The sequence below is a fragment of the Mesocricetus auratus genome, unplaced genomic scaffold (genome assembly GCF_017639785.1).
Source record: "Mesocricetus auratus isolate SY011 unplaced genomic scaffold, BCM_Maur_2.0 Super-Scaffold_100004, whole genome shotgun sequence".
Lineage (NCBI taxonomy): Eukaryota > Metazoa > Chordata > Mammalia > Rodentia > Cricetidae > Mesocricetus > Mesocricetus auratus.
In genome coordinates this window covers 92917800-92939357 of record NW_024429189.1, presented here as the reverse complement: position 1 = coordinate 92939357, position 21558 = coordinate 92917800, and the positions used below count along the sequence as shown (strand labels likewise).

At 40.5% G+C, this 21558-nt stretch overlaps 1 protein-coding gene across 1 annotated transcript in view; it reads left to right on the top strand.

Annotated features, from left to right (window-relative positions):
* The window catches only part of Atp8b4 (ATPase phospholipid transporting 8B4 (putative)), a 177856-nt gene extending 156713 nt beyond the window's left edge, over positions 1 to 21143 (top strand). Inside the window, exons 24-28 of the mRNA XM_021226305.2 lie at positions 1342 to 1425; positions 8539 to 8784; positions 13022 to 13160; positions 16384 to 16514; positions 19058 to 21143. Of these exons, the coding sequence (XP_021081964.2) occupies positions 1342 to 1425; positions 8539 to 8784; positions 13022 to 13160; positions 16384 to 16514; positions 19058 to 19339 (882 nt within the window). The 3' untranslated portion in view covers positions 19340 to 21143. The remainder of the gene's footprint in view (positions 1 to 1341; positions 1426 to 8538; positions 8785 to 13021; positions 13161 to 16383; positions 16515 to 19057) is intronic.
* The last annotated feature ends 415 nt before the right edge of the window (positions 21144 to 21558 follow it).

The following is a 21558-nucleotide window of genomic DNA, read 5'->3' as shown; positions in this document are numbered from 1 at the left end:
CTTCCTTCCTTCCATGTTACTTCAGTGAGGTCATCTTCAGTCACCTTGTTACAGTGATAACCCTCTCACTCCCTGTCTCCTTTCCTCCCTGGTAATTATTGTATTCTAATTCGCATATTCACTCTGTCACTCAGTCACTCAGTCACTCACTTCCTTCTTCAAACTTTGACCTCTTATTGTGTCTTCCTTTACAAAGCAAATTTCTTGATAAATGCCTGTGTGAGTGACCATGTTGAATTATTATTATACAGAACCTAGTATTTGTTGTATATCAATTTCTGAATAATATTGAATTATAAATGAATGAATTCCATGAAGGTGGTAGGAGAGTCATTGGTTAGGAGCCAGAGATCCGTATTTTAATGTTTACATATTCCTATAATAAGAGACTTGAAAATTTTCTCTCTGCCTCTGTATGTCATCAACAAAATGAATATGTAATATCTGTTATACTAGTGGAACTTATGCAAAGATTTTCTTTGTTTGATTTTTGGAAACAGGACCTTTTCTAGGCAAGGTTGACTTGAAACTCTCTATGTAGTTGAGTGTGACCTAGAATTTCCAGTCCCCTGCTTCCACCTCCTAGGTGCTGTGACTATAAGCTTATATCTCTACCTCTGGCTTATATAATGCCGAAGATCAAATCCAGGGCACCATGCATGTTATGCAAGCATTCCACAGACTGAGATGCACTGCCAACTCCCTATGCAAAGCTGTCATAGACACCCTACCCTGTGCAGTGATCCTGGGAGTTGTGTTCCCTTTGCTATAAGCTAATCCCAAGAAAAGGTTTGAATACAGTGTAGGGGTAACAGGAATACTTTAGTGGATTCTTTGTGTATCACTTAGATCATGCATTTGAATTTGTGATAAGCTACTGAAAATTTGAAGAGTAGAATAGTAACCACTACAAGGGTCTGGTGTCTCACATATGTCTGGTGTTGTGTGTTGATTTGATGTGCTGCATGTATTAGTTCATTTCACCCCCACTGACACACAATGAGGATGATCTGATGTCCCTTCAGAGATGAGATAGAGTTGAGCATGGTGATGCATGCCTATAATCCCAGCACATGGAGTCAGAGGCAGGAGGATAGCTTCAAGTTTGAGGCCAGCTGGGTTACCTAGTGACTAAGGTTCCTCCTTAAAAAACAATAAGAAACAAATCAAGCAAAAACAAAAGACCTGAAGAAGCCAACACACTAAAAATCCAGCAGCCCCCAAAAGAGGCAGAACATGGAGAGAGCTCTTGGCCCTGACTCTGCGTTACTTAGCCCTGACAATGACTGTTTTCACTCTGTGGATGGTGTTTCTCATGGATGTGTTCCTTTTTTTTTTCAGACTGTTTATGACCAGTGGTTCATTACCCTTTTCAACATCGTTTACACATCACTACCTGTTTTAGCCATGGGGATTTTTGACCAGGTATGTGGTTTCTTTTTCTGTATTTTTTGCTTACTTTCTCTGTTGAGTCTCTCAGCTATTACTAGCTAGCTTTTGAGTAGAAGGCTGATTCACGGAAGGATCCCTAGGAATGCAGTTTTCAAAAGAAGTGTCACATGGGTCACAAGTTCTTCTGCGTCCTCTCCCCTGCCTGCTGCTTCTCCAAAAAGGTCTTCCATCCAAGTTTGCCTTATCTGTTCTTAGGGGTTCACATCTCGCAGTATTGATGTGAGGCTCTGAGAAGTCATGCATGAAGTCCTTTCTTTCATTTAAGTCCAGCATGTCTCAAATTTCTGTGATTGTATCTTTTTAAAAATGTAATATTTTAAATTAAATTTTTGAGACTTTCATAAACACATACAATGTATTATGATCGCACTCAGTATTACCAACTCCTGCTCCTAAGTCTTCCCAGATTTACCCCAACATTCCCACTGCCCCTCTTAACTTCACATTCTCTCTCTCTTTTAATGATCCGAAGAGTCCAGTTTATGTTCCCTATTTATACATGGTACATGGTTGACCTACCAGAGGACATATTCTTTTTTTTAAATATTTTTTTATTTTAGAAGCACTCTTATTTACATATTAATCCCCCTATTCCCTCACCCTTCCATCCTCCCATGCACCCCACCAACCCCCCCAATCTACCCCCACCTACTCCCCAGGGATAGTGAGACCCTCCACAGAGGACCATCAAAGTACCTCACATCATTTTGGGGGAGGGCCCAGGCCCTCCTTCCCATATCTGGGCTGCAATAGTATCCCTCCATAGGAAATGGGCTCCCAAAATCCATTTATGCTCTAGGGATAAACACTGGCTCCACTGTTAGAGGTCCCATAGACTGATTTGGACTCCTAGCTGGCACCCACATTCAGAGGACTTGGTTCCATCCATTGCTGGTTCCCCAGCTTTGACTAGGTTGTCCGTGCTCTCACTAGGTCAGGTAAACTGTTTCTGAGGGTTTCTCCAGCACCTTCTTGGTTCATTTGCTCATCCCTCCTCCCTCTCTGCAACTGGATTCCAGGAGTATGGCTCAGTGATTAGCTGTGGGTGCCTGTTTCTGCTTCGATCAGCTACTGGATGAAGGCTCTAGGAAAGGCAACCAAGGTAGTCATCAATTTCATTACAGGGGAAGGGCATGAAAGACAGCCTCTCCACCAGTGCCTAGATTCTTATTTGGGTCATCCCTATGGATTCCCTAACATTTTCCCTGTGCCAGGCCTCTCTCCAAACCTATAGTGGTTCCCTCTATCAAGACATCTCCTTTCTTGCCATCCTCTATTCCTTCCCTGTCTCAGTCCTCCTGTTCTCCTCCAACCTTCCCTTCTTCCCCTCTCTCCTTCCCATCTCCCTCCTCTCCCCTCCCCCCATGCTTCCAATTTGCTCAGGGGTTCTTGCCCCTCTCCATTTCTTTGGGGAACCATGCATTCTTCTCTTGGGCCCTCCTTGTTTTCTAGTTTCTCTGGAGGTGTGGATTGTAGGCTGGTAGTCCTTTGCTCTATGTCTAATATCCATATATAAGTGATACATACCCTGTTTGTCTTTTTGTGACTGGGTTACCTCACTCAGGATGTTTTCTGTGAATTTCGTTTGCCTGTGAATTTCAAGATTTCATTGTATATTTCTTCTGAGTAATATACTCCATTGTGAAAACGTTTTCTCCATCCATTTTTCAGTTGAGGGGCATCTAGGTTGCTTCCAGGTTCTGGCTATTACAAACAACACTGCTACGAACATAGCTGAACGTATGTCCTTGTTGCATGAATATGCATTCTTTGGATATATGCCCAAGAGAGGAATTGCTGGATCTTGCGGTAGACTGATTCCCATTTTCCTGAGGAACCACCATACTTATTTACAAAGTGGTCATACAAGTTTACACTTCCACCAGCAGTGGAGGAGTGTTCCTCTTTCTTCACATCCTCTCCAGCATAGACTGTCATTGGTGTCTTGATTTCAGCCATTCTGGCCAGTGTAAGATGGTATCTCAGAGTTGTTTTGAGTTGCATTTCCCTGATGCCTAAGGATGTTGAACACTTTCTTAAATATCTTTCAGCTATTTTAGATTAATTTATTGAGAATTCTCTATTTAGTTCTGCACCCCACTTTTTAATTGGATTGTTTGGTGTTTTGGTGGCTAGCTTCTTGAGTTCTTTGTATGTTTTGGAAATCAACCCTCTGTTGTATGTGGGGTTGGTGAAGATCTTTTCCCATTCTGTGGGCTGCTGTTTTGTCTTAATGACTGTGTCCTTTGTCTTATAGAAGCTTCTTAGTTTCAGGAGGTCCCATTTATTAATTGTTGATCGCAGTGTCTGTGCTACTGGTGTTATGTTCAGGAAGTGATATCATGTACCAATTCATAGAGGTTCAGTGTGGTTGAATTTATGTTGAGGTCTTTGATCCATTTGGACTTAAGTTTTGTGCATGGCAATAGATATGGATCTATCTGCAATTTTGTACATGTCAGCATCCAGTTGTGCCAGCACCATTTTTTGAAGATGCTTTCTTTTGTCCATTGTATAACTTTAGCTTCTTTGTCAAAAATCAGGTGTTCATGGGTGTGTGGGTTAATATCAGTTTCACAGCTGGATAAAATTGTTGATGACTTTTCTCCTTCACTGCCCTGAATAACACCTTCTAGAAATGTGAGAGCTAGTTTGCAGTGATGAACACAGTTAGGTATGTTTCTTTGTGGTAGGATATAGGGTCCTTTGGATATATGCCCAAGATCACATGGTAGATCTATTTATAGCTTTTTGAGGTACCTCTCCACTGATTTCCATAGTGATTGCACAAGTTTGCACTCCCACCAACAGTGAATGAGGGTTTCTGCTCCCCACATCCTCACCAGCATTTGTTATCACATGTTTTCTCAATAATAGCCACTGTAGTTGAGGTGATTATGGAGTCTCAGAGTAGTTTTAATTTGCATTCCCCAATAGCTAAGGATGTTGAAAACTTTATGTTTATTGTCCATTTACATTTTTCTGTTAAGAATTCTGTGTTCAGATACATACATCATTTTAAAATTGTACTATTTGTTTTCTTGAGATGTGTATATAAAAAAGAAATGTGTATATATTCTAGACCAGCAGGTCTCAACCCTGTGGTTCATGATCTCTTTGGGGGTGGCCAAACAACTCTTTCACAGGGGTCACCCAAGACCATTGGAAAACACAGATATTTGCATTACAATTCACAACAGTAGCACAATTACAGTTATGAAGCAGCAACAAAAATAATTTTATGATTGGGGTCACTACAACATGCTGTATTAAAGAGTCACAGCATTAGGAAGGTTGAGAACCCCTGTTCTAGACATAAACCCTTTGTCCTATTTGCAGCTGGTAACTTTTCTCCCATTCTTTAGGCTCCCTTTTTGCTTGATTAACAGTTTTCTTTGATGAACAAACACATTCTAATTTAATGAGATCCTACTCACTGATTGTTGATCCTATTTCCTGAGTGACCAGGGTTGGATTCAGAAGATCCTTAACTGAGACTGTATCCTGACATGTACCCCCTAGTCTTTCCTGTAGGAGTTTTGGAGTCCTTGATCTATTTGGAGTTGATTGTTTTGCATAGTGAGATATATGTTTTGAGTTTCATTCTTCTCCATGTAGTTATCAAATTTCCCAAGTACTATTTCTTAAAGATACTATGTTTTCTATAGTGTGTACTTTTGGTCATCTTTATAAAACAAATCAGGTAGATTTAGGTGTGTGAATTTACATCTTGACTTTCCATTTTATTTCACTGATTAATGAACTTGTTTTTTGTGCCAACACCATGCTGTTTTAACACCATGGCTCTGTAGTTTAAGCTGTAGTGGTGTTTCTAGCAATGTTATTATTGTCCCTGACGGTTCTAGCTATCTTGAGTCTTTTGTGCTTCCATGCTAACATTTTTCATTTTCTGTGAAGAATTGCATCAGAATTTTTATGGGGCTGCCTTGAATCTTTAGTTTGTTTTGATAGGATGGCCATTTTCACAACGTTAAGTCTACTGGTTCACAAGTATGGGAGGTCTGTCCATCTTCTGTGTCTTCTTCAGTTTCTTCCTTTGCTGTTTTAAAGATTTTCATTGTGCAGGTCTTTCACTTTGTTATGCCACTATATTCTTACTTTTCCCCTTTTTCCATTAAATGTTAGAGCACAGATTCTCTAGCTTTCTCCACTCTAATCAGGTCACGACGACCCTGCAGTCTGTCAAAGAGTGACTCTTGGAGCACACATACTTGCCAGGAAAAAAGCCCTGCTTTCCCCTCTGCTGCTCAGGATAAAGGAAACTTAAATTAGAATGTCTGCCTCTCAAATAATGTGGTAAGGAAATTCTTACCATCCCTTGTGAGTTTGAGCAGTAAAAGGAAATCTCAGTTGTTCAGAAGACTCAATAGCTTCTCTTTTAGCTTCCCATCATGCTAGACTTGGTGGCTGAGTGAAAATGAGGACATGACCACACCAAGGTATCGTTGAAGGGAAGGATTTTATTGTAAATATGAGGGACAGAACAGCCAGAGGCATATGTAAGGGTCCAGACTGAACTGTGCCCTGATAATTGGGGTGAGAGGCAGTGAGAGGAGAAGAGAAGAGAGAGAGAAAAGGAGAGAGGCCAAGAGAGGACCAAGAGAGTACCTGGCCTAAGGCAGGTTTATATAGGAGTGAGGAACTGTGGGAAGGGAAGCAAAACCCCTGGGCTGGAGATTTTAAGGTAGGGGCAAGGTGAGAAGTTCTGGAAGGAGCCTCAGATATTGAGTTAGAGCCTCGTCCTGGGTTTCTTCGGGACCTGACCTTGGCTATATGTCCTAATGTTCTCTCACTTCAAGCCCTGCCATTTTCCTCTCCCTCCATAACTTGTTAACTCTCTTCTAATAAACCTTATTCTGGAGGGTTCTTCCCCTCAGGCACATCTAGGAGAGGTGAATACACACAAGCCCTTAGCTGTGGAGAGAAAAGTACACAGACTTTTATTTGGTGTTTATGTGTGTGAGACAGGAGAACGGGGAGAAATCAATTACAAGAATTATAAGATTGGTGCTTCATGGCCTGCTCTGGTTTGGAATGTACTTCCTGGCAAGGAAGGAAGTCTGGCTGCCTGTGGGGAAGTAGAAGCCTAGCCAGTAGAGTTTCCATGGCACAATTAAAGTGTATTACTTTTAAAATGTTTTTTAAAGTATTTTTGAGACCAGATTTTCTTCAATCTGTTATTAGACCTGTTTACTAGACTTCGTTTTCTGGCCCAGAGGTATCTATTGCACAATGCACATCTTCACTCTGTGAGGTCACCCCCTTCTCCCACTCTGTCTACTTTGTAGCTGGTTCTGAGTCTCCTGTCCATATGTACAAAGGGATCTGCACAAAGTACCAAACTTCAAAAGACTTTAGATGTAAAGGATTAAGCACATGCTCTTCCAAGTGCTGGTGTTTACAAGTGTTTCTTTTCTTGGTGCTTTGTAGCTGCCCACAATGTGGAATCAAATAGTAAAAATAAAGCAGTTCTGGGAAAAAAACAACAAAAAACCAAAAACAGTTATTGTGCAACTTGAAAAAAGCAAGGCAAAACAGAACGCAACACAATAAGCCTCCTTATTGCTGTCTGTTCCTCTCCTTTCTTGGTTTGTCGGTGTTGGCCCTTAAATGGATGGCAGTCATGTGTGCTGGCTACAGATGGCCACAGGGATCATGTCTGGTGTCACTCATTTTGTGAAAGGAAGCAAGCCCTGGGGGTTCTAGCCACTGACCGACCAGATGATAAGTGGTGGAACTAAGCTCATCACAAGCTTACTTGAGTTTGGCCTGCTACATTTTGCTATCATTGCTATCTATTATCACCTTTGTTTTATCAGTGTCTTGTGTTAGCATAGGTTATTGACTACTTAATTCTGGGCAAGGATTTTGCAGAAACATCTCTTAGTCATGCCAGTGGTTTTCTGTGTGGGAGGTATTACCGTTTGCATTTCTGCCGATGAAGAAACCAAGACTTGGGTTAAGTAACAAGGTTACACACTGCCAAAAACGGTTACCAGGCCTTCAGCTGATTCCTGTGTGGTTTCAAAGCCTGTGACTCTAACTATACCAGTCATCACACTAGAAGAAAGTACACTCATACCCGACAGCTTCTGTAGGGAGGACTTCTTAAAGAGAACGTGTCAGGATTCACGGAGCAGTCTGGGTCATTCTACAAGGATGAAGGGGAATTAGACTTCCCCTAGAATTTATCATCCGTGGCTGCTCCTGCTCTACCTATTGTCTTTAGATTTTTTTTGTTTTTTTCTTTTTTGTTTTGTTTTTTAAGAGAGAGTTTCTTTGTTTAGCCTTGGAAGTCCTGGAGCTAGCTCTGTGCACCAGGATGGTCTCCAATGTACAGAGATCCACCTGCCTCTGCCTCCTTAGTTCTGGAATTAAAGGAATTCACCACCATCACCTGGCTGGGCTTCTGTTTTTTCCCAATCTTCGATTCTCACAGTGTGGTTGTAGGCATCACTTTGCAGCTAGCCAAAAACGTAGAATCTGTTTCATAGATTTATGTGTCCATTAAGTTTTAGAGAAATCAGCTAAGTTTTTTCTAGAACTTGGTGGCTGATAAATACAGAGCGTCCTATTTGTTGTCTTGAAGCCTTGGCATTTACTACCGAATTCTCACCAGGGAAAGCACGTAGATCCTAACTGTTTAGTCTCAGCCCCCATCACTTTGAACACCACATGGGATTCCCCCTTTCCTCATTGTTCCTGCTTATCTCATCCACAAATTTCCAATTCTGACTCCACAACTCCCTGCAAATTATGTTAGTAATTTCCTTCTGGTCCATTGCTATACAAAATGTGCTGAAATCCTGAAGCTTGAATTCTTCCAAGATGGTAGCAGCCACAGCAGTCTGTGGAGGATATAGCAAACGAATTTTTACTTGAGTAAAAAAGGGGTCATTTGTAATCTGGTAGGTATGTTCTTCAGGAATAAAAACAAGATACTGTCTTGTTTTAGCCCAGTGAGTAGTAGGTAACAAGGCATACTTACAATGACCTTGGGTATTTCTGGGGATAGGGAATATATGGCCTCCTTGCCTCTTATCTGAAATTATACTCTGTTCACAGGATGTGAGTGACCAGAACAGTATGGACTGTCCCCAGCTCTATGAACCTGGACAACTGAATCTACTTTTTAACAAGCGTAGATTTTTCATCTGTGTGGCACACGGAATCTATACTTCGTTAGCCCTTTTCTTCATTCCCTATGGATCCTTTTACAATGTGTCCGGAGAAGATGGGCAACACATTGCTGACTATCAGTCCTTTGCAGTTACTATGGCCACATCTTTGGTCATTGTGGTCAGTGTACAGGTAACCCTTTTCTTTAAAGCACCTCTGCCTTGATGTGATAGGTTTACATATTTTGAAGTTCACTGTCAGTTGGCTTGTTAAGGTGTTAGGTAGGGAATACATTTTGTTTGTGTGTAGGCTTATGCATTTGTGTGTAGGTGCACTCACCTTTGTCCATGCACAAGCAGGTCAGAGCCTGATATCAGATGCTGCCCCCAGTCACTTCTCTGCCTTATTTTTGGGGACAGGGTATCTCACCAAACCTGGAACTCACCATTTCAGCTAGACTGGCTATTGGCTGAGCCCCTGCGATATGCCATCTCTGCCCACCCAGCATTGGCGATACAGGCATGTGTTTCCATGCTTGAGATTTTACAGGGGTGTTAGGGATAAACTGAGATCCTCATACACTAGGTCATTGTTTCAGCCCCAGGATTTTCTTTTTAGTTGCACATTTTGAAATGAAATCGATAATCTTTAATAAATAATAAGATGTGGTAAATTTAGCATTAGGAGTTTATAACCTTCATGTTTGTAGAAAGATAGCAATAACTTATTAGGTTGGGTATTGTGTATAAGGAGAAATGATTAAGGGTTTGGAGGTATAGCTCCAAGGTAGAGTGATTGTCTAGTGTGTTCAAGGCTAAGGGTTCAAGGCCCAGACTGAAAAAAAAACTAGCATAACAGAGTGGCACATACCTGTTATCCCAGCACTAAGAGGCTATAGCAGGAGGATTACTCAAGGCCAGACTATAGTGTGAGATCCTGTTTCAAAATAAAAAGTTGTACCACTATTCCTTTCTTGTGTTTGGAGAAGAAACATTTCCAAGGATAACAAAAGTTTCCTATAATTTCAGACGTAATAAGTCGCAGGTTCTAAAGTGAGAACTAGAACTTATTTGGTAAGACATTTTAAAAAAATTACTCAAGACGCTCAGTGCTCTATTCAAATGGCATATTAAGGAAATGCTCTGACAGGGGAGTTCTTGATGTTCTGAGCTATGATCCAATTTATTTTCTGATGCTGTTGCATTAGATTTCACACAAACTTCTGGTCCATTAATACCTGCAGCACCAGACTGCAGCACAAACTAACCTCTGTGTTAGTTTGTTTTTTTGTTATTGAATGAATGGTTAAGAATCAGATGATCTCTTTGTCACAAGTTACAGTCATACATGACCATTTCTTGAGTATTGAGTAAATGAGGGAGATGATGAAAGGGGATTTTGTCTCTACTGATCCTATCATAAAAAGAGTTTGTCAGGGTGTGTCCAACCACTAGAAAAGAATAATTAAAACTAACTTGGTTTTCCAGATTATATCTACAGTCTTCAGACACATCTATGGCCAGTTTTCAAAAGGCCTGAGAAACAATTCCCCAAGTTGAGCTTAGGACAACAACAGATTCAGCCATGGGCTGTGGTATCTCATGAGGTTCCGAAGTCTTCAAAAACAAGGCCCTGCAGGGGAGCCCCACACAGAACTATGTCTGAATAAGCTTGGAAAGAGCACAAAAGTACAGAAAAAAATTAAAATTTATACACAGTCCCACACTGGTATCAACATGGCAAACATAGTAAAAATCAATTTTGTGTGAGTTTATAATTTTGTTTCTCATTTATCTTTGTCTCATGAGTATATATCTTGTTTTAGGATTATTCTCTGAAATGTCCTTTTCATGGCTATTATACATGAGCATATGAACATATCAACCAAGATATTATCAGATTGCTTGTACTATTTCCACTGGAAAAACAGCAGCACAGTGGCAAACTTACATATGCCAAATTCTCCATGCTTCTTGATTGCCTTAAAGTATACTCTTTTTTGGCCTTTCATTTGTTTGTTTGTTTGAGACAGGGTCTCACTATCTGGCATGGAACTCACAATATAGACCAGGGTAGCCTCAAGCTCACAGAGATCCACCTGCCTCTGCCTCCCAAGTTTTGGGATTAAAGGTGTGTACTGCCATGCTCAGCCAGGTTGTATTCTTAAAGGGGGAATTCTGGGTCCAAGGATATATGAAAGTTTGATGTTATTTTTAACTCATTGAAAAACATCTTCATAAATAGATTCCTTTTAGCCTAAATACCCCTTTCAGCCAGGCCTACACAGGCAAGAGATCATTGAATTAGTTCACAATGTTAAGTACACAGTCTCTGGTTGCCTGGGAAATAATTGAAGTACATTGAAAAGTCTTTATTAAGCTCACAACTTAAACAAGAATAATAATTTTTTCTTTTGAAATAAATATAGACTTGCAGAAGAGTTGACTGTAGTGACAGTGCCTGTGTCTGCTCAACCTGACTTGTTAGGACCATACAGCCATGACAGCACCTATGGAAATTAGGAGAAATTAGCACAGATACAGTATAGTTACCTAAACTACATTCATGGCTAACACTTCCCTAGCTTTTCTGTTAATAACTTTTCTCTATTCCAGAGTCCAACACAGGGTACCTCGCTGGAATGTCACCATAGTCTCTGACTTTGGCTCTTTCTTCATCTGTAATAACTTTGAAGAGTAGTGGTCAGATAGTTTGTAAAGTGTTCTGCCGTTTGCATTGTGTGAGAGTTGATAGACTGTGGACTTCCAGGGAAAATCAGAGAGAGTTGTTTTATTCTTCATGTTTCTTTTCTTAGAGCACAGCTTCTGTACCCGGGAGCATCATGCATATGTATCACATTCTCATTGTCTATCTGTCAGCTGATGGACAGCTAGGCTATTCCATTTCCAGCCTGACATGTTGTATTATAGCATGCGGGGTCCAAAGATTGTGCAAGGCCTTTTTCTCACCTAGAAATCTACACAGTACCTTCTGGCACTATGTAGCTAGTCAGCAGGAGGAAGTTTCCCAGTCAGTAAGAAATTGGTTTCTGTATGTCCTGCAACCAAAGCATGTAGTGTTTTCAGCAATAGGATCTTACCTTCTAGTAATGGTGGGCAACCAAGAACAATGGTGATAGCCTGTGTTGTTTAGGGGGTGGGCTCAAAACAACAATAGGAAATATTCCATGCATGAAACTGAGATTTTTGTTTAATAACTCATGTCTTTTGGCAATATTGTACCTCCATGCAAACTCCTTTTTATTTTAAAATTCCTCCCCTTCTCCTTTATACCATGTGTGTTCCCATCTCCCTTTAATGAACAGCTTATGGATTTTTGATCTCTACAGACACCCTAAGTAAAACATACAAATCTGAAAATGCAAAGCTTGGATTCACATATGAAAAAGAGCAGACAATGTTTTGTCTTTCCAGGTCTGGATTCTCACCAAGTACAATATTTTTTAGTTATGCCCATTTTTCTACAATCTTTATAATTTCATTTTTCTTTACAAATGAATTAAATTCTGTCTTGTATATGTACCACATTTTCATTATCTATTCATCAGTTGGTTGGCATCTAGGGTATTTCCATGTACAGGCTATTCTGAATAGAGTAGCAAAAGTCATAGAAGTGCAGGTATTCCCATGGTAGGATGCAGAGACCTTTGGATGTCTGCCCAGGAGTAGTACAGCTTGATCAAATAGCTTTATTTTAAGTTTTCCTGCATAACTACCACACTGATCTCCATAGTAGCTACACCAGTTTGCACTCCTACTAACATTAAATAAGGGTTCCTGTCTTCCCAAAAACCTCACTAGCATTTGTTGACACCTGCTTTCTTGATCATAGCCATTTTAAATGGGGTGATGTGGAATCTCTAATAGCTTTAATTATCACCAAACATTTTACACTCATGTTCTAGATCTTTCTTCATTCACCTCTGATGAAACAAGTTTGGGAATATTTGTTTTGTTTTTGGTCTTTTAAATTTTTCTTTTTATTTAAATAGATATTTTTCTCATAATATATCCTGATTATGGTTTCCCTTCCTTCTATTCCTCCCAGTTTCTCCCTAACAATTTTGGGATCCCAACCTCTGGCTTCACTCCTTTTCTGTCTCTCATTAAAAAACAAACTGGCTCCTAAGGGATAATAAAAATATTTTGATAGCAATTTACAAAATCATTCTATTGTCTTATTTCTCATAAAAATAAAACCCTTAACATTCTACTTTCTGAGGCTGTTTCAACCTTGGCAGATACAGTTGCCTATATACCTAAGCTCTAGCCACTGGTTTAGCACAAGTCAATCTCCTGTGTATGCAGAAAGTGAAGGTATGAGCCATTGACCTGGTGATCTCAGAGCAGTTCTGAGGGCAAGTTTCTATTTACAGTGACTCTTCTTTTGCATTTGACTGTATTTGCAGATAGCCTTGGACACCAGTTACTGGACTGTAGTTAATCATGTCTTCATCTGGGGCAGTGTTGCTACCTATTTCTCCATTTTACTGACCATGCACAGTAAAGGCGTCTTTGGAGTCTTCCCACACCAGTTTCCCTTTGTTGGTAAGTGACCCTACCTTTTGTGAGGGCCTGTGTCATACTGAAAGTTGTTTGTCTTTGTAACTTATTTTTTTGCATGTGTGGTGTGTGGAGCTAGAAAAGACCAACAATATTTTTTTTTTCTAGAAATTGATTCATGCACCCAAAGTCCTCCATATTTGAAAGGGGTTCCAAAAGACTGCCAAATGCAACATAAAGGCTAAAGTAGCCCAGATGTGATTGGTTGTGCCCTATAAAACAGGGGCATACCATGTACATTGGGACAACTGTACAGTCTGTGAAAAGTTCATTTGTTATACAGAGAAAAGAGGAAGAAATACTCAATTCTCCTTATACCAGGTTACCACCAGCATATCTATCTGCATTTAGATAAATCCATAGACATTATCTACATTTAGATAAAAGGGAAATGTTGCATACACTATAGCCCTCTGTAGATTTCGGAACATCCTTCCAGAGGTGGCCAGAAGAGGTGGCTGAATAGATAGTCAGACTTCAAACACTGGCTTCATCACTTAACAAATTGTGTGATGTTAAATACATTTTCCTTCCTTTCCATGATTTAAGATGTATTTATGAACTGGGTTATTGATTATTTCCCTTTCCAATAGAAAGAATTGAATATCAAGTGAGTTACTACATATAAAGTATGAGGATGCATTCTGGTTAAATAAATATTAACTCTGATGATAGTGTTTGTCTTAGGGTTTCTATTGCACTATGGCCAAAAACAACTTGGGGGGTGTAAAGAGTTTATTTCATATTACATGTGCTGATCACAGTCCATTATGAAGAGAGGTCAGGACAGGTCCTCAAGGCAGGAGCCTGAACACAAGAAGAGCTGACACAGAGCTCATGAAGGAACATAATTTATTGACTTGCCTTCAATGGCTTGCTTAATCTGATTTTCTTTTCCTTCCTTCCTTTTTTCCTTCCTTCTTTCTTTCTTCTCCTCCTTCCCCTCCCTCCTTCCCTCTCTCCCTTTCTCCCTCTCTCCCTCCTTCCCTCTCTCCCTCCCTTCCTTTCTTCCTTGTTTTCAATACAGAGTTTCTCTGTGTAACAGCTGTCCTGGAACTCTCTTTGTAGACAAGGATGACAGAGATCCACCTGTCATGTGTGCCACCATGTCTAGTTAGTTCAATCTGATTTTATAGCACCCAGGATGACTAGTCCAGGGGTGGTACCACTCACAATGGCCTGGGACCTTCCCCATAAATCATTAATTAAGAAAATGTACAGACTTGCCTACAGGCCAATTTTATGAAGGAATTTTTTCAACTGAGAGTCGCTGTTCCCAAATGACTCTAGCTTATGCCAAGTTGACATAAAACTAGCCAGAACAATATTATTATTTAAGAAACTGTGACTTGATGATTATGTTTGGGGGCATTGTAGGGGAATTTGAGTGTCTGATGGTTTATCACAGAACTCCTACAATCCCTTGAAGTCTTGAGGATGCATTATTCAATAAAGAGGACAGATCCAGTGTTCCTGTGTTAAGGGTCACACTTCAGAACGACTCTGGAGAAATCACTTCCTCTTACATAAGAACTATTAATACACTTTCCAAGAAGTTTGGAATTCTCTAGTGCAGTTGAGTAAGCAAGGAACAGAGAGTTTTGCAGTTCACCTCAATAAACTAGAAATGAATGATTTATAGAGACAAGTCTTGTGAGCTCAAGAAGGCAGCACAGCACTTGGAATCAATCCATTCTCTGATTATCCCAGCCTAGAAAACAATTCTCACAAGACTGATCTTGTGAGATCAAGTGTCACAGGATCGCTTCTGAAGTGGGCCTCCTCACGCTGCTGGAGTTCCATTTCCATCCATCTGTGCATGGACACTGTTCTTCAGCTTGGTCCCTTCCTACATGTACACTAACTTCTTCATAGCCTAACAGTCTTGCTCAATATACCACGATAATTCTTTGTTTACTAAAAGATTCCAATCATGTAGAGACATGTTGGTTAGCCATGAGAACAAGTCAGTTAGGAAAGGAAGACATCGAGAACTGTTCTTAAGTTTCACTTTATTTACTTTAGTGTTACCAGATCTGAATGCAGTGCATCCTAACGACGACTATATCATGCAAAATGGGACTGCTTCCCCTGGAGAATGTAGCTTATGTGCAGACTAATCCATTTTAGTTAAGCACATGCCATTCCATGACTTAACTGTGGAGATCAAATCAAAGTTCACAAAAGTTAGATCTGCAATGGGGTTTTCTAAAAAAAGAAAAAGCTTTTTCCTTAGTAACTAGCAACAAGGGGGTGTGGCTTTAATGGGGAGCTTGGTTTTTTGCAGCATTGCCTGTGGGTAATGAACATCAAGGAGCTCAATCTAATTGATTGGATCAAATTTGTTTTTGACCTTGACTGATAGCAACTGGAGTCAGCTGTTCTCTGGTAGGCAGATTTAGTCTCTGAAGCCAGAAGAAGCAGACATACCAATCAGTAGCCAAGCTTTCATACCCAATACTCATTTGAATGGTGGTAACATGGGCACATTGGGGTGAAGAACCAGATGATTGAACGTATCATGGTAAATCCGTGGAAAATGAACTGAGGCAGGGATGGTATCTTCCCATGGAGTCTACCTGCCCACCCCTTGCTGCCTCGATTAGACAAACAATAAATGTATGAAGAATGAGTATCAAGTCTGGAAGCTAGCTTTAGGACTGGCAATAAGTTTCTCTGTCCTTCCATCTCTCATATTGGGTAGCTACATCAGTGGTTATGGGGAACTCTTTTCATCAACCCAGTCACCTCCAGGATCTCTTTAGATCTTTAACTTATAACCAAGGGAATATCAAAGAAACAGCAAGTTCCTTTTGAGACAGAATTTTTGGGCTGTTGCCTACAATTTCAAAGGTTATCCTTGGGCTTCATACAGTGTATCCCTGTGACACAGACAGTTAGTGAGGCTATTATTTGAGAATGGTCCCGAATTCAAATAATTTATCAGAAGTTCTAATCTGGTCATGGATCATGAGGTTGAAGGAAGGAATTAAGCCAAGCTGGCTGGAGCCTGGAAGAGAGGATGCCTGATCAGGATAACAGTTCCCTAGGGTTTTGTAATAGCATTAAATTTTTTCTTTAAGTTTATATAATTATCAATTTAATTCATAATCACTACCTATAAATGTAAATTAATTTATGTAATTATAAAGATTTTATAACAATTCATTGTTTTATAGCTAGGATGTCTATGTTTCTCTAATGGTAGGAAATGCATGGCACTCCCTGAGCCAGAAGTTCGTCTGGCTTGTTGTTCTCTTGATAGCAGTGGCTTCAGTCATGCCGGTGGTAGCATTCAGATTTCTGAAGATGTATTTATACCCAAGCCTAAGTGATCAGGTATGTTGCCATACTGTGAGTACTTGACAGCTGGTTGGTGGCTCTCATGAATGGTGTCCTTCTCTGTCTGAACAGATATACAAGGAATGACTCGTGAAGTTCCCATAGGTCCATGGCATCATGACACAATAGACGGTATTCTCATCTCGACACACTAGTGTACTAGTCCTGAATGCCAGTGAGGAGAGGTGTATTAGGCTAAATGTGGGCATAAAGTGATGAATTATAAGGATTTTTACCCCTGACTCTGGAAAAAGAAGTTCACTGGGATAATTTTGGAGTATTTCTTTAACAGAAGGGCAGGCTATAGGGAAAGCTAAGGGCACCATAGAAGGAATCCGAACAAGTCATGTCGAAGGGTCTCATCGTTTGGGTGGAAATGGAATATCAGCTTTGGAAATAGGTGAGAGAGTTACCTGTTGAGCAGATTTTAAAAAGGAATAGCAGCATGACGAGTGGACTGGGAATACAAAGCTAGAAGAACAGAAAGAACATGGTATGGAGAGTAGCCTAGACCAGAGATTAGAATAGATTTCAGTGGTTCATGGGTAAAAGAGTACAAATAGAGCAATGCTGGGCTAGGATGTGACTTGGGGGCAGAGAGAAGAGGAGGAGGGGGAGACTTGTTGCTATCATCCCATGAGGAAAGATGGCATGTCTCTGGAGGGAGTAGGGCCAGACCAGTGATGCTGAGGGCTCCAAGGTGGTCTTTTCTTACTGTGATGTCCCTTTAATTCTGGAGGCAAATTATGGAATGATTGACAGAGTCTTTTTGTCTGTCATTTCTCATTGGTTCTGAGCTGAATCCAACCCAGAAAATGATGGACAGTTTGAAGATGCTCATTTTTCTTATGTTAAAGATGATTGTCATGATTTGCTTATTAAGTGTCTTTAGACCCGAAAGTTAAAATCTGAAACAGTTGTGCAAAATTTATGGTCATTTTCTCTACTCACCTATACAGGGAGAGGGGAGATATGTTGGAAACCCACCCAAATGATGTTTAGTTCTTAGAATGTTTTAGAAAATTCATATGAGCACTACATCTAGATCATTCTCCGCCCCCTTCCAATTCCTTCTGTGCTCCCACTCCAGAATTCATAATTTCTTCTTCTGTTATTGTGTGGAATCTGTCCATACATGTGTAGATACTGTGCATACATGTCTAGGGATGACTACTAGAGACTGGGCAACCCATACCGAAGCTTGCCCCTGGAGAAAACGGATTCTTCCTTTCCCAGTAGCCACTGACCATCCGTAGTTCATCACCTGGGATATGACTTTGTGAAGTTTGCAGGCAAGTTTAATTCTTGCCCCTCATCAAATAAGCTTCTCTGCAGCAGGTAGAGACTACTGCAGAGAGCCACACTTGTCAAAATGCAGAGACTAACTTTCTATAGGGTGTCCATCTTCAACACAGCCCCGCACTTAAGGCTCAGGAAACACTGCAAAGAGAGGCAGAAAAAGCCAGAGGTGAAGATAGAGTTTCTTTCCAGGTAGGTCCCACAGCCGTTTAGTCTCAAGTAAACACACAGAGGCTTATAATAACTATAAACCGTTTGGCCGATGACTTAGGCTTCTTATTGGCTATCTCTATCTTAATTATTAACCAATTTCTATCAAACTGTATTGTCATGAGGTTGTGACATACCCATAAATGCTCTGACATGTTACTCCTTCAGCAGCTACCTGGCGTCTCTCTGGCTACTCTCTATTTCTGTCTTCCTCTTCCCAGCATTCCTAGTCTGGTAGCCCAGCCTATACTTCCCCCCTGGCTACTGGTCAATCATCCTTTATTCGCCAACCAATAAGAGAAACATATATTCGCAGCATGCAGAAAGACATCTCTCCCATTATAGAGGAACACATTGCTGCTGCTAGATAGTGTCCCTGAGACCTAACAGAGTAAATCCACCCATCAACTCGCAACAATATGTTTACTTCTTTAAAAGTCCACACAATCCACCTATCCATATTCTTGCATCATACATGCACATGTACACACACACACCAAAACAGAATATATAAAAACCCAAAAATATCAGGATAAGTTGACTTTCTATAAGAGGGAAAAATTCTGACTCCAGTTTCGCAAATTCTCTCTGAATTCAGTTATTAGAAACTGCAGGACTCAGATAGACTCTAAAAGAGAGAAGAGGGAAAGACTATGGGTATTGGGGCTATAGACATAACATTTCTGTACAAAAGTTTGTTCAAGCCCCTGGGTTCTGTTCAGAGCACTGCTACTAAAGCAAAGCAAAAACCTCCCAGAAATTTACCATAAGGCCAACAAAATGGAGACAGTAATGAAATTCATTGGAACATTTCTCATTTACATGAGAATTTCTTGATAGGAGTAAAGAAACTGGTTAGTGTCTAGTGTGATCTTTGAGGTGGAGAATATCATGGCATTTACACTTGACATTTCATTTTGCAGAGAAGGTAAATGTTTTCTTGTAGCAGATACTCAGTTAAGTTTACTCAGTGGCTAAATGGAGTCTAACATTTGGGTTCATTATCTCACTGTGGTTTTCCTTCTCCCCAGATCCGCAGGTTGCAGAAGGCTCAGAGAAAGGAAAGGCCCATACGAAGCCGTAGGCCTCAGATCCGCAGGTCAAGCTCCAGAAGATCTGGGTATGCGTTTGCTCACCAAGAGGGTTACGGAGAGCTCATCACATCTGGAAAAAATATGCGAGCTAAAAGTCCAGCCCCAACATCAGGGCTGGAAAAGATGCTTTATAATAACACAAGCTGGATTGAAAATTTATGTAGGAAAACCACAGACGTCGTGAGCAGCTTTAATCATGATAAGACAGTAAAACTGTGAGTCAAGATGGACTTGAACCACAAGGCTTTCTTTTTGCCTCATCTGGGGCTGAGCTTCGGCTGCTCAGGGGCCAAGAGCAGGGCGGATTGCCTTGCTGAACTTACATTTGTGGCATCCAGCTGCCAATGCCCATTACATACTGGTGTGTTCTGCAGGAAACTGACCCAGATGGGCATCATCCAGTTTGTGATTTTGTGGACCAAGCCCTCCCTCGTGGGACAAGCACAGAGTTTTATTAACTTAAATACCAGTTTATCTGAACTTTGAATCTTATTTATGGAAAAAGGTTGTAAATTAGCATCTACACTGGATGGGTCCTGGGTATGTAAAGGGTACATTACAATGGTGTGTCTGAAACCAGAAAACACATGTCTACAGATATACCATGTATGTGAAGAACTAGCTGCCTTTCCCAAATGCGATTGCAGAAGTTAAAGCATGCAGTATGGTGTTCTCATTGAGAGTCAGTCTCTCTCTAGTTGTGACCTCTACCTGCCAGTTCATCCCAGACAACAAACCATTACATTCTGAAGAATACATTAAAAAAGCCTGTGGGATTCCTGTTTTACAAACCAGTCCAGGGACAAAAGAGACTGAATATCTTTGCAGAGGGGCTGCTAATGAGGTCAGGTTTATTCAGAATGTTCAGTCTGTTCCATGTAGGGACAAACACTAGGAAGTATCCTAATGTTTCAGTGACTTGTGTGACAGCATCAGTAGCAATCTGCTGCATGTTATACAGAAAATGGACAGAACCATCAGGGTGGTGGAATGCCACATTATTTTGATAGTGTTCCATACAGTCCAAGGCAAAGGCTGCCAGCAGACCCCATTTTCAAAAACATGAAAGGGAAGTGAGTTAATAGGCAGTCTACTGTTATTGTTTACTCAGGTTTAGGTCATGGAGACTTGATTCCTTTCAGTGTCCAGCTGTTGTATTTATAACTCAAACATCTATGAAAGCTTATTTTTAAAATAGACATTACAACCCAATTTGTGTATCTCTGGGAGAGGCACAATTTTATTTCCTTTAAAAGGCTCTGTGTTGAAATTGCTGCTCTGCCTCCTCTTACCTCTGTGATGGGCAGGTGATGTGCCCTTCCTGAGACTCAGTTTCCTCCTCTACAAAAATGAGGATGTACTACCTACCTCATGTGGTTGATGACCATCAAGCAAAGTTCTCAGAACATTTGAAACGCAACTCTCACACGAATGCACGAGTTAGGCTTCAGCTACTCATCATCATAACAGCAGAGCAATGTGAAGAGACTACAGGACCTGGCCTGCCAGTCATGAGTGGGATGACCTCAAGGAAATGATGTTACTAAGTATGATAGGAAGCAAGTAAAACTATAGCCTGGGGAGTAGGTTTATCTGCAAGGAAGTAAAATAAAGCATCGGGTCTTACTAGTTTTCCAAAGTCAGCCTTTGGTTTCCTAGGCTCCTTCCTTTGGTCCCTACTCAATTGCCCATAAAGCAAAACTGCTTTCTACTAAGAGCTTGCTAATCCTTATGTGACCTTGCTAGATGGTGAGCTAGGATATTAATAGGTCAGTATCCCCTGCCCAATTAGTCTTTGTTTCTAAGGGTAAATTTTTATGAATGGTACTTAATGAGACAATCCATATGCAGGAGCCTAATACCTAGAGCCTAAACCAAAAACAAATGCTATTCCTTTTTCTTATACATATCTAGCTTACATAAAGTAAGATTTTCATGTCTAAAGATCAGCTTATGTGCTTGTTTATGTTTTATAGCAATTTTGAAAACTTGGGAAATTTTAAGTAAACATTTTGCCACTCTTGGTGCTTGGTGTTTGTTTCTTCATTATTGGGAACTCCCTGGGGAAAATTTTGTTTCATTGTTCTCTCTCCCTTGTGTTCTTCACTCTCTCTCTACCTTCCTCCCAACATTCCTTCCTCTCTCTCTCTATCACTCTCCGTTCTCTCCTCTTCTCACTCATCCTCTGTCCCTCCTTTAGATGCTTGGGGAAAATGTACACCCTTTACAGCATTAGAATCAAGAATTAGATGAACAAATTGAATTCGTGTATAATATTAGAAATGGTCAATTTTGGCAAGTTCAGTTTAAAAGGCCATTTATAAACAGGTAGTTCAGAGGACTGTGGGAGAAACATTTTATTAGTTTACTTTGGTCGTATGAGAACCAAGTAAACTTACACAGTCCACTCAAAGATACTGAACCATATGGAATAATTT